Source organism: Acromyrmex echinatior, chromosome 3, assembly GCF_024713525.1.
Source record: "Acromyrmex echinatior isolate Ae372 chromosome 3, ASM2471352v2, whole genome shotgun sequence".
Lineage (NCBI taxonomy): Eukaryota > Metazoa > Arthropoda > Insecta > Hymenoptera > Formicidae > Acromyrmex > Acromyrmex echinatior.
The window spans coordinates 19,545,003-19,567,189 of NC_141854.1; the positions used below are offsets into that span (position 1 = coordinate 19,545,003).

General features: G+C 33.6%; 1 protein-coding gene across 6 annotated transcripts in view; it reads left to right on the top strand.

The window, feature by feature from the left end:
* The window catches only part of LOC105148847 (protein gustavus), a 272,603-nt gene extending 250,871 nt beyond the window's left edge, over positions 1-21,732 (top strand). For 4 of the 6 annotated variants that reach the window (XM_011060923.2, XM_087404856.1, XM_087404855.1 and 1 more), the window contains 4 exons: positions 14,596-14,828; positions 15,875-16,205; positions 16,372-16,530; positions 16,769-21,732. In XM_011060923.2, coding sequence (XP_011059225.1) covers positions 14,596-14,828; positions 15,875-16,205; positions 16,372-16,530; positions 16,769-16,908 — 863 coding nt within the window. In that variant the 3' untranslated portion in view covers positions 16,909-21,732. Of the gene's footprint in view, positions 1-4,142; positions 4,604-14,595; positions 14,829-15,874; positions 16,206-16,371; positions 16,531-16,768 lie in introns of all 6 variants that reach the window. The other 2 variants (XM_087404852.1, XM_087404853.1) reach the window with 1 other exon arrangement.
* Positions 21,733-22,187: the final 455 nt, after the last annotated feature.

Consider the following 22,187-nt stretch of genomic DNA (forward strand, 5'->3'; position numbering starts at 1 on the left):
TGTCGAGGTGGGGCAAAGGTGACCCCCGCGGATCAATACCGCCGCCGGTCGAGCGCCTCCATAGCGTTCGAACTACCGACGTTCTCGTATTTCGTCTCGAAATCAAATGCCATTTGGTCCAGACCGATTCGTGTAGGTTATTTCCAAATGAATCTGTTGCGAGTGGTTTAATTTTTTGATATACCGAGTATATTCGTTGAAAAAAACGGACGTGAATTTTTTACACGAGCTTTTAGACAGCTTAGAAATTTTTTAGAAATTTTTTCTAACCACAGAGAGATGGGATAGTTTGAAACTGAGCGACAGTATTTTTATATTTAGAATGAGGATTCACTTCTGAAAAAGAATAAAAGATGTTTAATGACCAACATGAATCCTTTGAACACATGTTTGTGTAACATAATAAACTTTCAATAATTAAAATGATTTTGGAGTATATTATTACATACATATTTTTGGCAGTAAAAGCTTTATGTTTGAATTAATTCAACAAAAACCAAAACTCTCGTTTTCAATTATACACAGATCTGAAACTTTATTAAGGTCAAAATTAGAAGACATTTCAAAGCTTTGTTAATTATTATGTAACAATCCTCGTCCATGCTAATCTAACTTTCGGTGAATAACATAACAAAGCAATGATACGGGCTTTTGCTTATTGTTTCGAGTGTTTTAATTGGCCGAATCGGTGCGCAAACGACTGAGGAAGTCGATTTCAGTACTTTCTCTTCGTTCTACACTCAAGGCGATATCGTTCCCGCTGACGACGTCCGCCGCGGTTAAGAGAGATAAATGCCATTAATGGACTTCAAATGAAACGCCTGCTCTATAGCGGTCAGTACCGTGACGAGTGCCAAGAACGGCCCGCGCAGCTCAAAGGGCATCTTACTCATTTACTTCCCGCGCAGCGGGAAATTAAATTCGCGGTTTCTCGACCGCGTTTCCTGTTCGCCGTGCGGCAACACAATCATAATGATTTATTCATTTGCCATAGCGCGATGATTAATTATGAGTGTTTCACAATTATTTGGAAAGACATTCGAGACCGAGGTATTACGTTCGATCACCGTTTCCAGCAAAGCAAAACGCTTTGATCGACGTTATTTGTAGGATTTTCTTTTTGAAACTAATATATACTAATATATACCTAATTGTTGTGCAAATTATATTGTTTTCATCAAATCAGAACGCGAGTTAGAAAAGTTAGATGTTTATACCCGAGATCGCCACTTGCTTTCGCGACATTTCGCGTGAGCTCTTCTTCTAGACAAGATGCAAGTCTAATTTACTTCAAACTTTGTGCTGAAAGTCTGATGAACAAACGAGTATCAACGAAGCGCGACGAGTTTATGGCGAATATACAGGGCTATCCACTAGACTTATTAACAAACAACAATTAGCCAACGGAAAGTTCCATCAAACTATCCAGAATATATCACAATAATTGTTGATATAATTATTATCTACTTTCTTATTTGTACTATGTCTATACTGTCAGATCCAAGAGATGATTAACACGCGCAAATTTAATCTCGGAGAGTTGTCTTAGCATTTTGCTTCCCTTTTCACTATAATAATGAATATCAGAATAACTCGATACTCGCGACTTTCGCTCACTCATCGCGATTAGTAATCCCGATTTTTCTATCGGTGCAAGGGATATTTTTCATGAATTTCCACAGGAGACTCCTTTTTCCTGGCACTGATTATCGCGAGTGAAACCGAATCGACCGGATTCAGGATGCCAATGTCCGGTGTCCACGACCGGAAACCAGCACGACGACGAACGGATACGATGAACGATCGAGTTACGATTAACATACGTTACGTTATGTCACAGGCTTGAGAAAAGATCGAATTGGATTATTTCTCATTTCTAATTGTACCGCCAATTAGAATTTTGAACCGCTAATACAAAAATTTATTATGATTGTAGATATTTCTTTGTGCATTTTCTAACATAAAAATAGAATAAAGATGTAATCAAATGTTAACAGGAAAATAAGTTTATGAAGTTACGAAACGTATTATATGTATTTTCGTTTGAGTCTCTAGAAAAATATTAAGGTGCGATTCTCTCTAGAAAAATGTTACATTCTTTTTTATTTAGAACAGAATTTCTGGTCAAATTATATTTATTATATCGTCTGGTACTCGCACGAAGAGTTACCTATTATTGCTTTCAAGTCCTATTACTATTTTTCATTTGTTCTTCGCGCTTTTCTTCTTTTCACCAAGTATGTAAGAATTATCATCACGTTAACCTTGTCTGCTCTGGCATATCATGCTATATTTCTATCAAGAAAGTCATTGTCTTATCCGGATATTTCTACGCGTTCGTGAACCTTCATTTCTACGTTAATCACATCCTGTCACATTCTGAGGTAATGATTATACCTACAGATCGCGTTAATTTCATAGAGAAATTGGTAATAGTAACATTCTTGAATGATCGGAGAACGCAAAGGAATTTATACTTAAAGTTGTTAACCTTGTAAGTGACGTAACATTTCCCTATAATAATATAGTATAATAAAGTAAGCTTGAAAATCATAAAATGTAAATTGCATCTCGATTTACGTGAATAAACTACGATACCACGATTGATTTAATATTGTTGCATTTAAAAATTCTACTTATGCTGTTCTACTTATGCTGCTCTTGAACTAAATAAATCAGTCATTTGCATAACTGCTCTTAGTCATGTATACTTTAATCTTTGCATACATTTTTCTTAATGCTGAAAATGTTGCAGAGAAATAAATTTCAAAAAATCTTGATTATAACGCATTCGTCAACATAATGCGATTAAATAGTAATATTTATCATCAGTTAAATGCAGTCATTCGCAGTATGTAATCTTGTTCAGAGATTTTTTTCGATTAATATTATGCATAATCTTAATGACATAAATTTTAATGAATATCAAGAAGATATTAAAGTAGAAGTAACTCGGCTTTACGCGATTTTAGCGCAGCATTTCTCTTTCCCTTTTCTTTAATTCGATTTATTTACATCATTCAGTGTATTTAAAATCGTTAAATTTTCTATATATACATATATCTATAATATAAAATTCTCGAATTTTTCTGTATTTTAATAACATAATGAAAAAATATTAAATTATTGCTTTTTAAAATAATTACGGATTGAAAAATTTAAATAATTAATTTTTCATTTTTACATTGTTATTTTGTTTTTAAGCATCTGAAAAATTCGATACAAACTAGCTATCCTGAAAGATACGGGAATAGTACGGAAATTGCAGGCTCGTGATGAAAATGCTACTTTGCGTGTACTTCATCCGCTAGGAAGAATTAATCGGTTTCCGCGATTCGTTCCACGTTTATATACTATACATACGCCGTGGCAATCCGTTCTGCAAAACCCTCGCAAATAGGAAAACGTGATTAATCGAGATTCGCTTGGACATGTTTTTTTCTGTACCCGCAGACGAAGCGCGTACCTCAAATTACTTGAATCTAGAGGCACGCTCTCGTCGACATGATTTCCCGTGCGAAAATTCAGTGCAGCTTTCCGCATCAAACCCCTAAGGGTTCGTCCGAAGTAGAACAAAGAAAAATCAGACGCGAACATAATGATAGACTTGGATTTTCTTGCCAAAACTAACATAATCTTCCTATAATACGCGGACAGTGATGTGCTTTCATCTGCAACGATCTCATTGCTCTGTCATATACACAAATGAAATTATATTCTATACGAATATAATTTATCGGTTATATCTAACAGATATTTCACTTTCTCTTATATTATTTCAAACAATTTGACATAGCTTTCTGAAATTAAAAAATCAAAAATGACCTATTATATATTTTCTTTAAATTTTTGTAAACGGACGATGTTAATTAATTTACGATCGAACGAAACATTACATATCTCTGACGATGCGTTCTCATAAGTATTTAACACATCGCTCTTGCAGATTCGCCGACCGTGAAAATCACCCCCCGGCCGAAATCACTTTCCCCCTTCCTCGCATATCGATCCCGACTCACGTATCAACCTCTGTGGCTCTGTCCCCCTTTATCTCTTTCACACCCTCTCCCCCCCCCTCTCTCTCTCTTCTCCCTCAGAATGCACACGAATTAACGTGCCCTCGTTCTGTTCTCGCATTGCAGATACAAATCAATTCGTTGCGTGAACGTGGGCGTTAGCCGCGAAAACGGGGCGACTGGCGGTACCGGAGGCGGTTCAGGTACTGCAGGCGGCCGCGGCGGCGGCGGGGGCGGTGGTAGCCCCGGTAGGGGCGGCGGCGGCGGCGGCGGCAGCGCCGGCGGAGGAGGAGGAGGAGGAGGAGGTGGAGGAGGCGGCGGCGGCGGGGGAGGAATAGGTGGCGTGGTGCCTCCTGCACCACCGACTACCGGCCATCACCACCACCACCATCACCATCATCATCACCTCACCACCACGACTACCACGACTACCACCACCACCACCACCTGCGGCACCAGACACCACAGGCACAAACTGCCTGCCGGCAAGCAGTGCACGGAACACCGTCACCACCCACATCACCACCGGCATCACCCACACCATCGCTCCCACCACCGGGGCATGAACATGGGCCAAAAGATTTCAGGTTAGCCGCAGAACATAAACTAAGGCACTATAATATGAGTATTCACATCCGCCATTTTTAGTTCTTTTCTCAATCTCTTGCTCCTTTTCTCAATCCCTTGCTCTCTTTCTCTCTCTCTCTCTCTCTCTCCCCCTCCCTCTCTTTCTCTCTCCCTCTCCCTCCACTCTGCCGCTAAATTAAGAAGATTGAAGAGAGAACAAAGAGTGGGGAAGGGACTAAAAATGGCGGATGCGAATACCTATATTACAGCTCTAATCATCCATCATGCAGCACAGATTAAATTTGTCACCCTAAAAAAAAAAATAAATAAATAAGGTTAAAAGGAAAACTAAAAAATTAATAAATCTTCAATTAAATCTTTGTAAATATATATATATATATACAGGGTGTCATAGCTGTTGAACCAATTTTTTACCCTACAAGAAAATTATCGACCTCACATCTGATTATCGACTTAGCGATACAAATTAAAAACGTGGATATATCGTGCGAATTGCTGGACGCACTGAAAAAAGGCGCATTTAATAATTTTTACAACTCAACGTCAAACGTGCCTATTTTTGCGCTCAAATCAGCAATTTGCAGTTATTCTTGCATCCAATCTATATCGTTAACTCTATATCGTTAATCGTTAAATATATAGGATGTTTCAAAATAATTACCAAATATTTTATAAGCAGATAGCGAATTAAGCACTGCAGCGTACACTGATACAATTAAATATATTACTCTAAAATGTTCCTTTTCTTCCTTAAAACATTTTTATTCCATTAAAAAATTTTTTTTAATAAATATGACAAATTCAGTTATTGACAGACTAATGTACTGACTTATTAACTAATGAATCAATGCGTTTGATTTGTAAAATTTTATACATATGATATTTAATAAATCAATTTACTGAATCTATGAACATATTTATTAGAAAAATTTTTTCAGGTATGTATGACATATTTAAGTATAGTTTATCAAATTATTACATATCGTTACGTATAAATTTTATCCGTAAACGGATTGGAGCGACTAAAATATTTTTCAGAATAACTTACCTTGCGAAGCATTTATCGAGGATCAAGGTCCTTGACCGCCCTTCACTTTACCTGCTCAGGTAGAGTTTGGAACTGGTCCTTTAGTCGAATGCTTTGCTCCCTCAAAATGGTCGAAGTTTTCTCCTGATCATCTTCTCTCTTTCTCTTCCGAAATATTTCGTGTGCTATCTAAACCCATAATTATCTTGTATTTACATTTTTATTGTGATAATGAAAATGTCTAATGCAAGATTACTTAAAGGAGAAAATAGTTTATCTTTGTACAAAAGATAATTTACGATAATAAAATTATTCTCTTAACAAAAATAATTTACACGCACGATATTATATATTTATCGATGCAATATTACTTGCATTAACGCAACAAATTATTTAGAAATTATGCGTAAATGCTTTAATAATTATTTTGATTTACATAATAATTATATATTAAATAGATACTTTTATTTGAAAAAAATGATTGAAAATTTGAAAATATACATGGTCCTATTGAATAATTTTTATTATCTTTCTTCTTAGTATTTCGTAATTTATATCAAATTATTTTCTTAATAACAATACTTTTATTATTAAAATTTGTCTACCACCATATAATCTGAATCTTTATCTGAAGATTTGGATATGCAACTGATGATTAGATTCGTTAAAAATATTAGGTGTTGGAATTAATTCGTAGCGTTTTTTAATGAAAGAATGTTATTTATTTCACATGAGCATTAAAAAATACATTAATGAAAGTACTTCCCATCACTTGTAAAACGCTACGAATTAATTCCAACACCTAATATTACAAATTCTTTCCCTTTTTGATCAAGATTCTTATCTTATTTTTATTTTGAAACACTTAAATTCGCTTTTAATTTCTTATTGCTCGTCAAGTTATACTCTATATATCATCAAAGTTCAATACCGCCATAAAATAATTACGTTGCAGATAATTACTTAACACATATGACGATTCTCATTAAAAGATTTACGAATTCTTCTTACAGACAGTTCTCACTAAAAATAATCACCACTATTATTAATCTCTTTGATTATTCATTTTACTACGTACTTATAATTTTTTTACCAGATTCTGGCGAGTTGAATTCTTTTCGAATAAATTTCTTGATTTCTTCAAAACTTTCTTCTTCAATTCCATTTTCAAACATTTTTTTTAATTTTAAAACAAAAAGTCAATTACAAATATTGGCAAATATTGTTTAATTTGCGTCTCAGTGACACTTGGCATGAATATAAATGTTCACTTCTTATTGAAAGAGATTGAATTCGACTCGAAGGCTCGTGAGAAATGACCGACAAAAATTTCAAGAAGATGACGCTCGCATACTTGGCTCGAGCTGCGTCTGCGCAATAAATCTCGCTCCGATCAATAGCGACACCGTCGAATAGCTCGTCGGTATGTTCGCATTAACAAGGTGAATATTTAAATGAGAGCAACCGGTGTCATTAATACATATGTACATTTAATTTTACTTCTTCTATCCATATTCAGGCTAAATCTATGAGTGCATTCAGAACAACAACCGCTTACTGAGCTTACTCAATGACTCTTTCATCTGATTGGTCTATATTTTAAGATCTAATGGAATGCCATGGTCGTGAATTGTGCACCTTATGATTCGACTGCGATTGTAAAATTTATTATCTGATATCTTATTGTATTTAACATGAACTGAAACACAGAAGCAAGGAATTCCGATGAGAATATATTTGAAAAAAGGTTTTCTATGACTAAGCTAAGTATGCACTTTCAAAACTTAAAGTGAGGTATATGTTTGATATTTGTCGAAAGTGAGAAAGAATTTAATGCGGTCTAGTATAGGAATAGAAAACAGAGATTCCGATATATTCGGAGGATATCTTCGGAGGGATCGAGTCTCATACGGGGCCTCCATGAAAGAGCCTTTCTTATTTCCTTATCCCTTTTCAGACCCTATGAAATTTTTGCTGTAGTTCTTCTACGATCCCACAGGAACAGCTGCTCAGGCAAATAAACTGGTAGTCCAAGGATATCGTGCGTCAACCTTTCCAGAACCTTCCGCCGCCGGACCCACCATTATTTCTCTTGGTCGTTGTCTTGCTTTTATTTTCTTGTTGCCCCCGTTCTTGCCAAACATTCTTACCGTCGCATACCTACCAGGTATCCAGCCGTGATTGTTCGCAAACGATATCTGAATCTTGAATGAGGATTTATCGTAGAAATGTCCGCATTGAAACACATAAGTTTTCAGTTCAATCAATATCTTTTGCACAATGCCATTAATTTTCATATTAACAGATATTGATTTACTTGAAATATCTCAAATCTATCGGCGCAACTTACTGGAGATATTATTTCTTCTTAAAATATAGTTTCTCCCAATAATATTTTTATTACTTCTTGTTTTTACATATACGTTTACTGACACCGATGAGATACTACTTAAGTAGGTACGATCGAAAAATGTTTCAATCTATCTAAAAATTATACAGAATATTATTTAAAACGAAACTATGTTAAAATTTCAAACCGATTGACCGTGTCATTTTTAAGAAAGAGTTAAAGTTGGAGTTTTGTGCATAGTGTCTTATGGCAAATGCATTGAATGATCGATATATTACATAATTACTTATTTTTAAAGTGCTTTGATCTACATAAAAAACATATAAATAGTTAGAATAAATCTTTTTTTACATCCTTGTAAGAATTTTAACTCTATTCACCATGTAATTTATTTGTATACAAGCAAAAACCTGATGAAAGCATGTCTTTATTTGAGCATCTAAAGAAATATACGCGGAAAACTTGGCACGCTGTTGATTTCCGATGTTAGGTTAAATTGCGGCTTATTTTATTTTATTTTATGACACACGTGTAATTAAATATATGTTTCTTGCTTATAACTTATTGTTATGTTTTTAATTAAGAAAGCTATTAGGTGTTGGAATTAATTCGTAGCGTTTTACAAGTGATGGGAAGTACTTTCATTAATGTATTTTTTAATGCTCATGTGAAATAAATAACATTCTTTCATTAAAAAACGCTACGAATTAATTCCAACACCTAATATAACAATTATTACTGCAAAAAAAATGCAGTAAAATATATTTAAAAATATATACTAAAATATATAAAAAAAATGATACTAATATATAAATGTACATGTATTAACATACAAATAATCCACTCAATATTCAATATAATTAATCCTCTTCGTAATTAATAAATTGATTTATAAAAATCCTCCGTATATTAATAAATTGATTTATAAAAAGATATTTTTTTTAATTTAGTACAATATTTATTTTATTTATTACAACATTAATCTTATATTATGTATTAACATTTTTATTTAACATTATAATAAAAAAAATACGTGTTTTTTTTTTAAGATATTGATACAATTATATAAATATGTATTAATAATGTTAATTTAATATAATTATAACGTTTAAAATATTAAAACGTAACTTTTATCATATGATTTTTATCATATAATTTATATCACATAATTCGTAATATTAAAATTAAAGCATTTTTTTAGTATAAAATAATTATCAATTAGTTATGAATTATAGTTATGAATTCATTAATTAGCCTTTATAACGAAGTATCTTCGTATAAAATAACTGTAAAACACGTATATGAAAATAATATTTTAATCTCAATTAATTATCAATTATTAACTGTCAATTATTAGTGCGCAAAAAGTTTCGAGTAGAAATGCCAACCTCATTTTCAGAATGCAACGTTGCCAAATTATCGATATAATCATTGAATTATCGATACAATCATAAAACATTAAATTACTTGCATCTTTTAATAATAGAATATTAATATTATGATTTATAATTATATAAAAATTAGCAATCAATGTTATCTTTTCATTTTAATAAATCATAAATTAGCCTTTCTTATTATTAAAAGATTTCATATATTGAGTTGATATTACCAATAAAAAACAATAGTGTTCCTTCCTCACCTACCCCATCGATCGTACATCACTTAAAGACAGCCGACCCTGAACAAATTTTCGTAAGTATCATTGAAGCCTCGAGGGATCGCGGATAATTGAAGAACAATGACATTATTAATTAATAATAATTGGCGGTTATTAACATAAATATTTCGATAACACATTATTAAATTCGTAATTTTTTTATTATATAAATATTGTCTTAATAAAAATACATATTTTTAATGTTATAATATCTTATATATATTGTCGAACAACTTTTTCTTTGCAGTTATCATCTGTATTGATAATCAAATTCGGATGATGACATTAAAATTACAGTTTTAAATAGAAATCGAATTTTATTAAGTTTTAAACATATATACATGTCTACTTATAAATCATAATTAATGCCATATCAGTTTCTTATTCTTAGACCAGTATTCATAGTCCGTTCTTATTTCAAGATCATCTTAAATAATGTAAATTTAAGTAATTTTAAGATGCTAATAACGGTCCTCTGATTGGTTCGTAACTTCTTAAGACTATACTTATGACATTCTTGAATATGAAATCTAACTATGAATATTGGTCTATGATTGGTTCATTTCTTATGGCTTAAGGCTTAGAAATCTACTGTAAATCCAAATTAAAACTCTTTCTATCTCTCCCTCTCTTTTGGCTTTAAAGAAAGAAAATAGAGTTTTAAGCCTCGTTCAAAGTCAAAGTATGTTACAATCGGACCTTAAGGATCGACAGAAGTGACAAGCCAACTCATTTATACATCATTTGTGGTACAGCTATATCTGCACTCTAACATATATTGTCTATACTGAAAAAAAAGATTGGCTGCAATAGCCAATTTTTTGTTACTGCAGTTTGGTTGTGTTAGCCTATCCGCAATGTCAGTATAGGATTTCGATTAACTAATGCAACCAAGAATTGACTGCTGCAGTCAAATAAGAATACCAAGCCATATTTTATCATCTAATTCGCTGCAGCAGCCAATCTTTTCTTTCAATGTAGAAGAAATATTTTGCCATAAAATTCGTTTTGGATTATGTTTTATAAAGCTACAGAACCTATTAAAGAATCGAATTTTGCAATTTCATTCTTAAAAACAGTTTAATGAATAAATAGTTTTCTCCTTATTTACGGTGCATAGGTTTTTATTATTATTGATATTACATCTTCAAGAAATAATATTACTTTTTACTTTTTTTTCCTAAAAAATTGCTCTGTACGATTATATAGACACTTTTCTGATTATAAATATCGCAATTAAAAAAAAACGCGATTCATTCAATATTTTAGCCGTAATTTCAGCATAAAGAAATTTCTTTAACTAGAAATCTCCATAATCTCTCCTATCGACTCTTAATCTTTTTACAATTTTTTACTAAATTTTTTTTTAAATTGGTACAATCTATAGTAATTTTTTAGTCAAATTTCTACATTCAGCTTTTAAATTGGCAACACTATCTGTAATAAGCAGTGGAGAAAGTTCAAATAGTCGTTCTACTAGCATGAATTCTAATTGGCTGTTGCTTTTCTGCCAAAGTGTGAACGCGCCCTTATGCTTCCTACACGCTGGACGCGGAAACACTTATCACACGGCAAAATATGACACGGTAGCCTATACAATAAGCTTACTTGTAACATGTTCATTGGTTACTGCGTCGCATTTTGTCGCGCGGCAAGCATTTCCACATCTAGTTGAAGAGAATCATGAACGCGGTAATTCAAATGGATATATTAATCGGCGCATAATCCGGGCTCTAGTGATTATGTATTAATAATTTTAAATTGAGATAACTATACATTAAGCGAATCCCTTATCACAATAAACATTTTACATAACTATAGTCTTTCGAGCCGGATCGGCGAGACGTATGTGCGAGGATCGGTAGAGACAATACAAGCGACAATTAAACTCTTGACAAGACATTGCAATTAACATCGTACGTTGATTTAATAAGAGATATAATCATTTGGAATATTCAACTCGGCTATAGAATATTGACGACAGTTTTAGTCGACTTCCGACGATCACAATTTATTTTATCAAAAGAAAAGATACCTTGTTGTTTTTTTTGTGATTCCTTACAACAAACTATTTTCAAGGCTCATCAAGATAATAATTAAAGGAGCACAAGGTAAATGCAAAACTATTACGAAAGCAACAAGGGTATCTTGAGGCAAAATTAATATCGATGAAAAACTTCGTGAATCGTATTGCTGACGATTTAAAAAGCACATCACGAGAAGAAATTAAAGCACGTTTTGAAAAATTGAACAACGCATACAATATATAAATTCCAAGCAATTTCGCAACAACTGGCGGCACTGATCTCCGAATAGGAATACCAGGAAAAGAAGAACGAGAGACAGATTTTGACGAGCGATACTTCACTTTGACAGCATCATTATTATATATTAATAAACTTCAACCAATGTTTCGCGCATCATCGCTGGACAGCGAGGATCGATCCGGTAATAATCCGCTTGCACAAGTATTGGAGCAAGAAGCTACACTGATGCAGTAATTATTATTGGAGCGATCCAACGAGATACATGGAACCGACGCGTTATTACGAGTACTAAAGCAGCAGGCTCCTTTAATTAAAAAATTATCAGACCTATCTAATGAAACTAATGGTACCTTATTACGAATATTGGGGCAACAGTTTCGATTGCTGAAGGCGTGATCGTACGTGTGAGTGCGTCACGAGAGCCATAAGTAAAACTATCAATCACAAAATTATCAACATTTGATGGGAGCATTAAAGAATGGAAGAGATACTCCGATACAGAGAGAGAGAGAGAATTTAACAGATACACGATAGTGATCTGTTGAATGTACAGAAACATCAATATTTAGTCGGATCATGAACCGGGTCAGCGGCAAAAATAATAGAGTCAATTAAAATTTCGAATCAAAACTATACAATCGTATGGAAATTGTTGAAGAAATGATACAAGGATAAACGGGTTATTCGCAAGCGGCATATTCAGTGTTTATTTTAAATAATTCTGTGTGTTTATTTTAAATAATTCCGCAGATGCAGCGGAAGTCGATGGTTGGTCATCCAGAATTTTTTGGACTACGTCTAGAAACACTTGGAAGTTCTACATTCCATAAAATCGCCTATCAAATCATGGGGAAAATTAATTGTTCATTTGATTAAGAAACGTTCGAATATGGTCACGAAATGACGATGAAAGGAGACACATTGAAAAAAGAGAAGTTGTAACGACGAGTGTCATAATAGATTTTTCATAGCGTTGATGCCAGATATTGAAGCGGGTATTCTTAAGTTACTAAATGTAAAAGACACGAAGGATAATAAATCGAAACGCGACGATTGTAATGAAAATATTCGACAACAGTTCATTACACAACTGTTCAAACGGGACGATGTTACCTGTGTCAAGGATGACATCTGATCTACGCATGTAAACAATTTTGGAAACTATCGCCCGAAGAAAGAACGCGAGAAGTTAAACGGATAAAGCTGTGCATTAATTGTCTTCGAGATAATCACTTTGTGAAGAACTGGAAATTCGATTTGTAGTGAGAATATAGAGAGAAACACGACACATTGTGTCATTTCACGCAGAAGACAAATGGTCCGATTGCGAGTTTTGAAAAAAGTCAATTACAACGTCACAAGAATTAAAAGGGAGAACTGTTGCAATTTCAATGACTGAGAAAGATCAAGTAATGAAATCATCGATAAAGTTATCGAATGGACCATCTGTGCATCTCATATTAAACAGAATCGAACGTAAGCAAATTCTAATGTCAACGGCTATTGTTAATGTCAAAATAGATAATGGTTACAATTATCAATTGCGAGTTCTACTCGACAGTGCAAGCGAAACTAATTTTGTGACATCTTGTAAACGCTTACATTTAAATGATATCATGAGTCAATAAATGGTTTGAACGATATGAACTGTCACATAAAGAATAGTTGTCAACTGCAAATAAGATCCCGCGTGTCAGCTTTCGAATTGGAATTATACCGTCTGGTTATTCCGCCTGTAACTAAGGAATTGCTATCGTTTGCGATAAATTTTAGCATCGCAGAGATTTTTTCTAAATATCCGATATATTTTGACATCTTTTCTCATCTATATCTTTCGATTTCTTGCCAGAAATTTTATATATGTAGAATATATATTTTTATCATTCTTCAACTATATATATATATAGAGGAAGAGAGAGAGAGAGAGAGAGAGAGAGAGAGAAAGTTTACAGTGAAAAAAATGATTAAAAAAAATTGAAACGTAAAATTTTTTCATGTGAAGTCTAAAATTTATTTTCAAAATATACATCAAGCACGAATGTACCATCGTTTATCTTTTTCTATTATTTGTCTGGCTGCAATTGATGCGTCGCGACACAAGTGCTCAAAGTCAATCAAATTGTATGCGTGTGTGTGATGTATTTCTTTTTCATATCTTTCCACATCGTGATAAACTTTACAAAAATGGAGTTATATGTACTAACAAAGTTATAAAACTGCGATAAATACGATCGTCAAACCATTCTGAGGATTAGTATTTATAAACACAGACCTGCGCAGAAATGATGGAATTCATAGAACAAAATAAAGTTTTAATCATGCGTATGTTCAACGACTGTGAAAGTGGATTCCCCAAAACAGAGACTTCTATAGAAATATTTTGTTTCCTATTTGCCTTTATATACATAAAGAATAATCACAAAGCGTTATAAGAATAGATATAGCCACAGTTGTCCGTTCTATAATGAATTCGTGATTGCTGCGTGCTAGTGCACTCTTAAAAAGGCTCATGTCGGTCACATTACATATTTTAGTCGAGATGCTGGTTACATTTAGATAACTTTATCGGCAGCAAAGCCTTTATTTGTACATCGAAAGTGAAATCAAGTATGGCTGTACAAAACTCGTTGCGTAAACGAACATAGACATTGTAGAGTCCGACTGGGACTGAATTTATTTCTCTTTTCCAGGCGGCGTGAAGAGCATGAGCCGGGAGAGTGGTGCCGGAGCCGGCGGCGGGGTCGGTGTTGGCGGTGGCAACAACACGACGTATACACGATCGGTGATACCGCGCGAACTGGCCCAGGACTTCGCGAGGCCGCCACGCCTCGATGTGCTTCTCGACATGCCGCCAGCCTCGCGAGAAACACAAGTCCATCACAGCTGGAACGCCGATGATCGTAGTCTAAATATTTTTGTCAAGGTATTGATTACGATTAGAAATATCGATAGCTCTTGAAAAATCTTAAAAAATATATACAATTTTGTAACTATATAATTTATCCTTGTTAATCGGACGTTTAGTTCCCGCATTAAAGGATCCCGCATTAATTATATGGAAAAAATTCAGTCAAATTGGTTGAAATTAATTTTGTAATCAGCGTAAACTTATGCTGATGAATAACTTCCATTGTCACAGTCATTAAAAATGAACATATTTTATTGTAGCTTTATTTTAAAGTTATTATTTCGAATCTAATCGTATCTTTATCTATAATACAGTTTTTTTTTAATTGTATAAGCATTGTAAATACGTATGTAATCATACATCCTTTATTAGAAGGAGTTAATGTCTCAGCGTGCGTAGATAGGGAGCGATGATGTGAGCGATGATATGTATATGTATCGGTATGTGTGTATCTCTGTTGATGGCTCTTCCATTAGTATGTCTGATATTATTACATATGGACACATATAGGGTTATGTCTAAATGCTTATACAGTTAAAATAATGAACTGTATATTGTAGATAAATATACTTTTCCGATTAGATCTAACAAAATAGCAGCTTTCAAATAGTGTTACAGCAAATCTATCCATTTTTAACAATTGCGTGTATATGGAGACTTTTAATCAATATCTTATAAGGTATAAAATATCAAAGTTTCAATCAATTTAACTGAAATTTTTTCCATAAGTACGGGATCCTTTCTTGATAATTCTAGTTGTTGTAACTGTTTCAAAATTACATAAATATTAGTCTCCCTTAAATAATCACAAAATAATCGAAAATATAGAGAGACTATGATTTTCACTCTTATTATCGTATAACTCATTCGAACTTATAATTAGACTATTAACAAATTTATGATTCTTTGATCAATACTATCTGATATGAATTCGTTTACTTTATCCATGTTACTTTGCTATCACTTTATTGATGTGTTTTCAAGTTTATAAGGTGTACTTTAGATTAGAATTTTGACAAATCGAGTTTCTCAGTTTAAACTGTTTTCGTTATTTTTCCTAGGAGGACGACAAGTTAACGTTTCATCGACATCCCGTCGCGCAAAGTACAGATTGCATACGAGGGAAAGTGGGGTATACCAAGGGTATGCACGTATGGGAGCTTTATTGGAGCACGAGGCAACGAGGTACGCATGCCGTCGTAGGAGTAGCAACGGCGGATGCACCTTTACATAGTGTCGGCTACCAGAGTTTGGTAGGGAATAACGAGCTCAGTTGGGGTTGGGATCTTGGTAGAAATAAACTCTATCATGACTCAAGAAACAACACTGGCGTGACGTATCCAGCCCTCCTCAAGTCTGACGAAACGTTTATTGTTCCTGATAAATTTCTTGGTAAATAATTCCTATATAATTGCAATTGCACGGTCGTGTAATTTTGAGAATTTGATGAAATATCAAAAAGTGTTAATCAATATTAATCAGAGATTTCTTCAAATCATAAAATAAATTAGAAATTTCTTTATGAGTATCTTAAACTTATTACAATTTTTCTTCACAGTTGTCCTTGATATGGACGAAGGTACGTTAGCGTTCGTAGTGGATGGTCAGTATCTTGGAGTAGCATTCAGAGGGCTTAAAGGAAGGAAATTGCATCCTATTGTGTCCGCCGTCTGGGGACATTGCGAGATCACGATGAAATACATCGGCGGACTTGATCGTAAGCGAATAATCATAATGACTTACTCATAACACAATACTTTTAAAAATATGCAACATCAATCTTACGAAGATATTTATATCTTAATAGATCATTTTTCTTGGTTCATTTTTTAAATATTTATTTAATGAATATTTATTAAATATTAAGACAACGAGTGACTAAAATACATTTGTCAAATTTTATTGCGCATTGTCGCGGTCCTTCTTTTAATTAGATGCTTATTTCTTTTCCACAGCCGAACCTCTGCCTCTCATGGATCTCTGTCGAAGAGTGATTCGACAGCGAATCGGTAAACATAGACTAGAAGACAAGATCAATGAGCTAAATCTACCGCAGACGATGAAGACTTATCTTCTATACCGGGACAGAAGGTAACCACTGAGTGAATCTCCTCAAGATGCCACGATTATGACTGCGAACATCACCGTGTTAGAACGTTGCCACTACGACTCACAGGCGACCGTCCGCTATCCTCTCACACACCAAGAACAGCAACCCCTTAGCTGCGCGTCTCCGTTAATCAAGCGCACGATGTTGAATAGACTGACATGCGTCATGCGCCGACGCATCGAGACACGCCTAGTACTTCGAGAAGGCGCGCTAAGAGAACGATGCCGAAATACCGTATTGATAACTTGTGGCACCCTTATTAAAACAAGTCATAATGACCGCAATCTTCGCAGACGTTATTACTATCGCCGATAAGTTCAACTCGATGAAGGCAAAGTTAAGAAAAATGAAAAAAAGGATTTTAACAAGACTTAGAAAAAAACGTTTCTAAATTTAGTTGTTTTTAATGTTGTTTTAAGTTGCTTATTGTTGTCTCTGTTTTATGTTTCTTGTGCTTCTATCTATGAAGATAGAGAATTATTATTTATTGATTATTAGAAAGTTGTACCGAAAAGACCGATGATTTCGGTACTTACGCATTTGTGTATATATACTTATGCATTTCTTTTAAATATTCGTTTTACTGACGATACATGTACAAGATGAATAGTATTGTATCAGACGATGGGGATGAGGTACGACAATGTGCGCAATGTCACATGGTTAGAGACGAAAGGCAAAAGATTATCCGAAAACACGAAGAAACATAGCGCTTCGCAGTTGGCCAGTAAAAAAAAAAATTAGACTTAATCAAGCTTGGAGACTGATACGGACGTGTCGCTTGCTTACAACGGTTGATCAATAGTGGATAGCGCTGCTGACTTTTAATCCTGCCGGGGCAGAAAAATGGTGAAACAACAAGAGGAAGAAAGCGAACCGAGGAAATAGAAGATACAAAGAAGGTTTTTACGTCGGAAATAGAAGATACGAAGAAAGTTTTTACGTCGGCGAATAATTAAAAATTGTCGACGAGGTGGTAATGGATTGCACAATTGTGGAACGATTAATTCAATTTCAAGTGTATAGTGATGGACATCGGGCAGCCACCTTTCAATAGACTCATTTTTCAAATATTTTCTAAGCATGCTAAATTTAATAAAGTATAGTGGTGTGTGCGTGTATCGTGGATGAATATAAAACAAAACAGAGACACGATGAGGGAGGCACGAAGGAGCAAGAGAATACAGTTAACCCTGCCATAATATTCTCTTTAGCAGTGTTCGAAAACATAGACTTTACAATTGCGAATTCTGCGGGGGAGAGACCGAGTGAAGAATGCAAACATAAAAAGGGTAAGCATCTAAAACTCGCGCTGTGGTGAATCGAATAAAAGACGTCTAAGTAAACTGAATAATGAAAAGCATGTTACTAAAATTAATTATCTACATCTAATTGATTTAAAGTGCTGTAATGACTTCCGAAAATAGTATGTATTTAACTAATGTTTAAGAGAAGCGAATGAATACACGGGCATTGGCACAAATTATTCCAAACGCGAATTAAAACTGTCATGGAGAACCGCTATGCAGCAAATCCGGTAAAAGGGTGACGAGTAACGATATCGATTACTCATCATAACGATTATCGGATTATCGATCGTAATAGTTACAATAACGACAATGACGACGATAAACAATGATGATTATATCGGATGTGTAACTATTATACTATTAGGATGTTGAATTATGAAAAATGATGAATTATGACTGGGCTCTAGTATCTCTTTACTCTTACGTTTGTCGCTTAGGTTAAAGACTATGCCACCGTCAACGGCTATGTCGATTTGTATATAGATATATTGATAATATTGTACGACGACGTATACGTGTGTATTATGGATGATGATTGTATACGGAAACAGGCAGACCGAATGCGAGAATGGTACCATCTTCATCGTTTCATACAAGCAAAACAATCATCTCGCGTCGTCAGACCTCCGTTTCGATATATCTTACTTTCTGACACACGGGCTTAATGCGGTTTAAAATCGCTTCGATTGTTAATCGCTATGATGTCATTGTTTGCATCATCGGCTTAAGCTCATCCGAGATTCGGATTGTATCGCGTCTTCCAAATTATCGTCAATCGTTCGTAGCGTTTATCTGATCATTCTAACTCTCATTGAACGTAATAAATCGCATTTGCTCTCATATCTGTGACGATTACGTTTCTTCTTGGTGCAATTTCCCGTGATGACCTGTTTGAATGAGCCCAGTGTTCGCATGCTGGACATTCTAACAATCATCACAAAGCGTTTGGAGAGATAGCCAGTTTCATGTCAATTCGCAACATTTTCAAAAGCACGATCTCGCACTCGGCAGCTTTTGATCATACAGCTTTGATGATTTTCATATCCGAGAGTGTGATCTATTAGCGACATTGTTTTCGCTATCTTTCATATCACGGAATTTGTAGAGAAAGTGCACAAATCTGTAACGCGAATAGATCGAATGATAAACGGACGGATGCGAAGACGACTCTTTGCGAGAAACGTATCATCTCTCCATCGACACGTCGTCGTCGAAGATATGTTCTGTCTTATGGTGGAAACTGGGAACGAGATAGAAAGAGAAACGCTGCAAGAGTGACGAAGAGGACTTCTGCACGGAAAGGAAGTCGTCCTCGTTGTTTTTACTGTACAGTAGCAGCGGATAATTTACTTTGTCATCTTTTATTCGGCGCCTGTGCATGAAGGCAAAATGTCGAAACAGTTCTCTCTAGCGGGAGGACTTTGCAGTTTGCATACCGCGATAGAAAAAAAAAATACGATTCTAAGTACGTGTACGAGGGGACATTACGTACCCGAAGACGCGCCTTAAGCGTTCACGATTCAATGTACATTCATTCATGTCGTTCATATATCGTTATACACGTGCGAGAAAACCGAGAACACTAGTACACGCGCGCGCGCACACCCTCAGAAAGGAAGGTTTTTTTCCGCAACTATACTTATTGCTACTCGTTGAACCGATACTGTTTTATATGAATTATTGCCTATAGGAACGCATGTCACGAGCCGAGCATGAAAGAGGACAAATAGGATGAAAATATTGTACAAAATTATTATTAATGATCAATATTAATATTATTACTGTATCGATCCCAATAGTTTTATTAATTACTCGGTCGTCGTTATCAGGTCGTCGTTATATTTACAATGTGTTAGTCAGGTATTTACAAATATTACGATATAATTGTGGTTTCAGTTTTTATACGATAGGAAGAAATATATATGCGGTCGATCGATTTAACAATTGAACATAACAGAGAATATCTTTACCACTATTCTCTTTTTCGAAGAATACTAAAAATTTTTTTATGATTTAAATTGATTTCATATTATTTAAAGTGACGGCTTGTTTCGAGCACAATGAAATAAAAGAAAAAAATTAAAAATGAAAATTAAATATATTCTAAGCTGTTTTATTTTGATATTGATATTTATATATCAAAAAATAAATTACTAATAAAAAGATAGAGCAATTTGGTTTTTTTGGTCAGTCTTAATTAAAAATTTAATTTCCAATGATAAAATTGTTATTACATTACTTTTCATTTGTATATTTTTAATCATATTTATGATAAAATTAATATACATTATTATAAAGTATGTATTGTATGATACAACAATTAAACTTTATTTTAAAATATTTATAATTAATTTTAAAATAAAACAGATTTACTTAATGTAAAGATATAATATGTGTTTAAATTGTTTAATCGTCAATTAAAGTTCGATATTTATAAATTTGAATTTATTTATTGATCTGTACTTACATTACTTTTTACTGATACAGATCAATAATGTTTTTATGAAAAGAAAACAATTTTTTCATTATTTTTTCAAAATAATTTACTACAACTAAAAATGTAAATTAGTATAAAGAAAAAGATACCAAATATGCATAATCTAGTTTTATTATATCTAATTCAATCCAATGTTAGAATGTCATAAAATGCGGAATAAAATAGATCAAAAAATTAAATTATATTTAAACTCAATATATAACTCATATATACATACATCTGGATTGAATTATATCTCAATTTAAAAAATCGGTAAAGTCAGCTATCGTATAATTCATAATTTTATGATTTCACAGTACATTTTTTTATGGAGCTTATACGGGTATATATTTTATTTTACATTTTTACAAGTAAGCTTTTTACTCCTGAAACTGAAAAGATAGTTGGACTGTCCCGATTTTTAATTTACATCGATCGATCGCATACAACGATAAGTACAGGCAAGCTAGCTTTTAATAATAAAACCGCGATAGCGAGTCCAATTCGTTCACATGCGCCGCGGAAAGTGTTCCAGCAAAATTCGCGTGGCTGTTGCAAGGATTAATTTCCGTGAACTGCCTGCCCACCTGCCCTTGCAAACTACGTTGCCTCGACAAATATGTCTAATTTATTAATGAAATGTGTAATGGGACGATAATTAGCGAGTTCAATCAGTTTAATTGAATGCTAGTACTCTAAAAAGAACAGGAAGTATGTGTAAGAAAGAGAGCGAGAACATGTTAGTATGTTTGTATGCGCGTGATGCGCGTTGAATGTATACTGCATGCATACGTGAATGTTGTGAATACTTATTCATGACTTATTTTTTCTTCCGCTTTTTCGTTCGCAAATTGTTATTGCTTGATTTTGAATTTTATCAAAGTGTCGTATTAGTCGTGGTCCAGAAATAAATTTCGGTTTTCTCATGATAATAGCTCAACAATTGCTCTGTAGAATACATTATTGTTTGATAATATGTAATAACATCTAATATTAGCTACAGGAATAAACATGAAAAGAAAAGATTTTCGTAGGAATTGTTTCTTATACAACTATCTACGTGAATGAAATAGTGCTGAAACTGCACACGAGTTCAACATTTGATCAAGAATTAATTATTAAATACACAATTTAGTTAATTGTAAAATTTTCAAATTTTTTTAGTTATAAAAGCCATAAAAGTGTGTTTTGATGAATTAAGAATTATTTTATCCCAAGACTATTTTTCAAAGCAGAATAAAATAACCCTTCAGAATTTTAAACATTTAAATATTATAATTATAAACTATGATGTATATTAGAGCTCAAGAAATTTTAAAATTAAAATATGCCTTAAAAAATTATAATATTTTCAGAAATATGTTATTTTAAATATTAAATTTATGATGATTCCACTGTGTTTAAAAATTTGTATATTTATGAATAGAAATCTCTTTTTACTATTTTTTAAACAAATTTTATTTTATAGAAGACTAAAA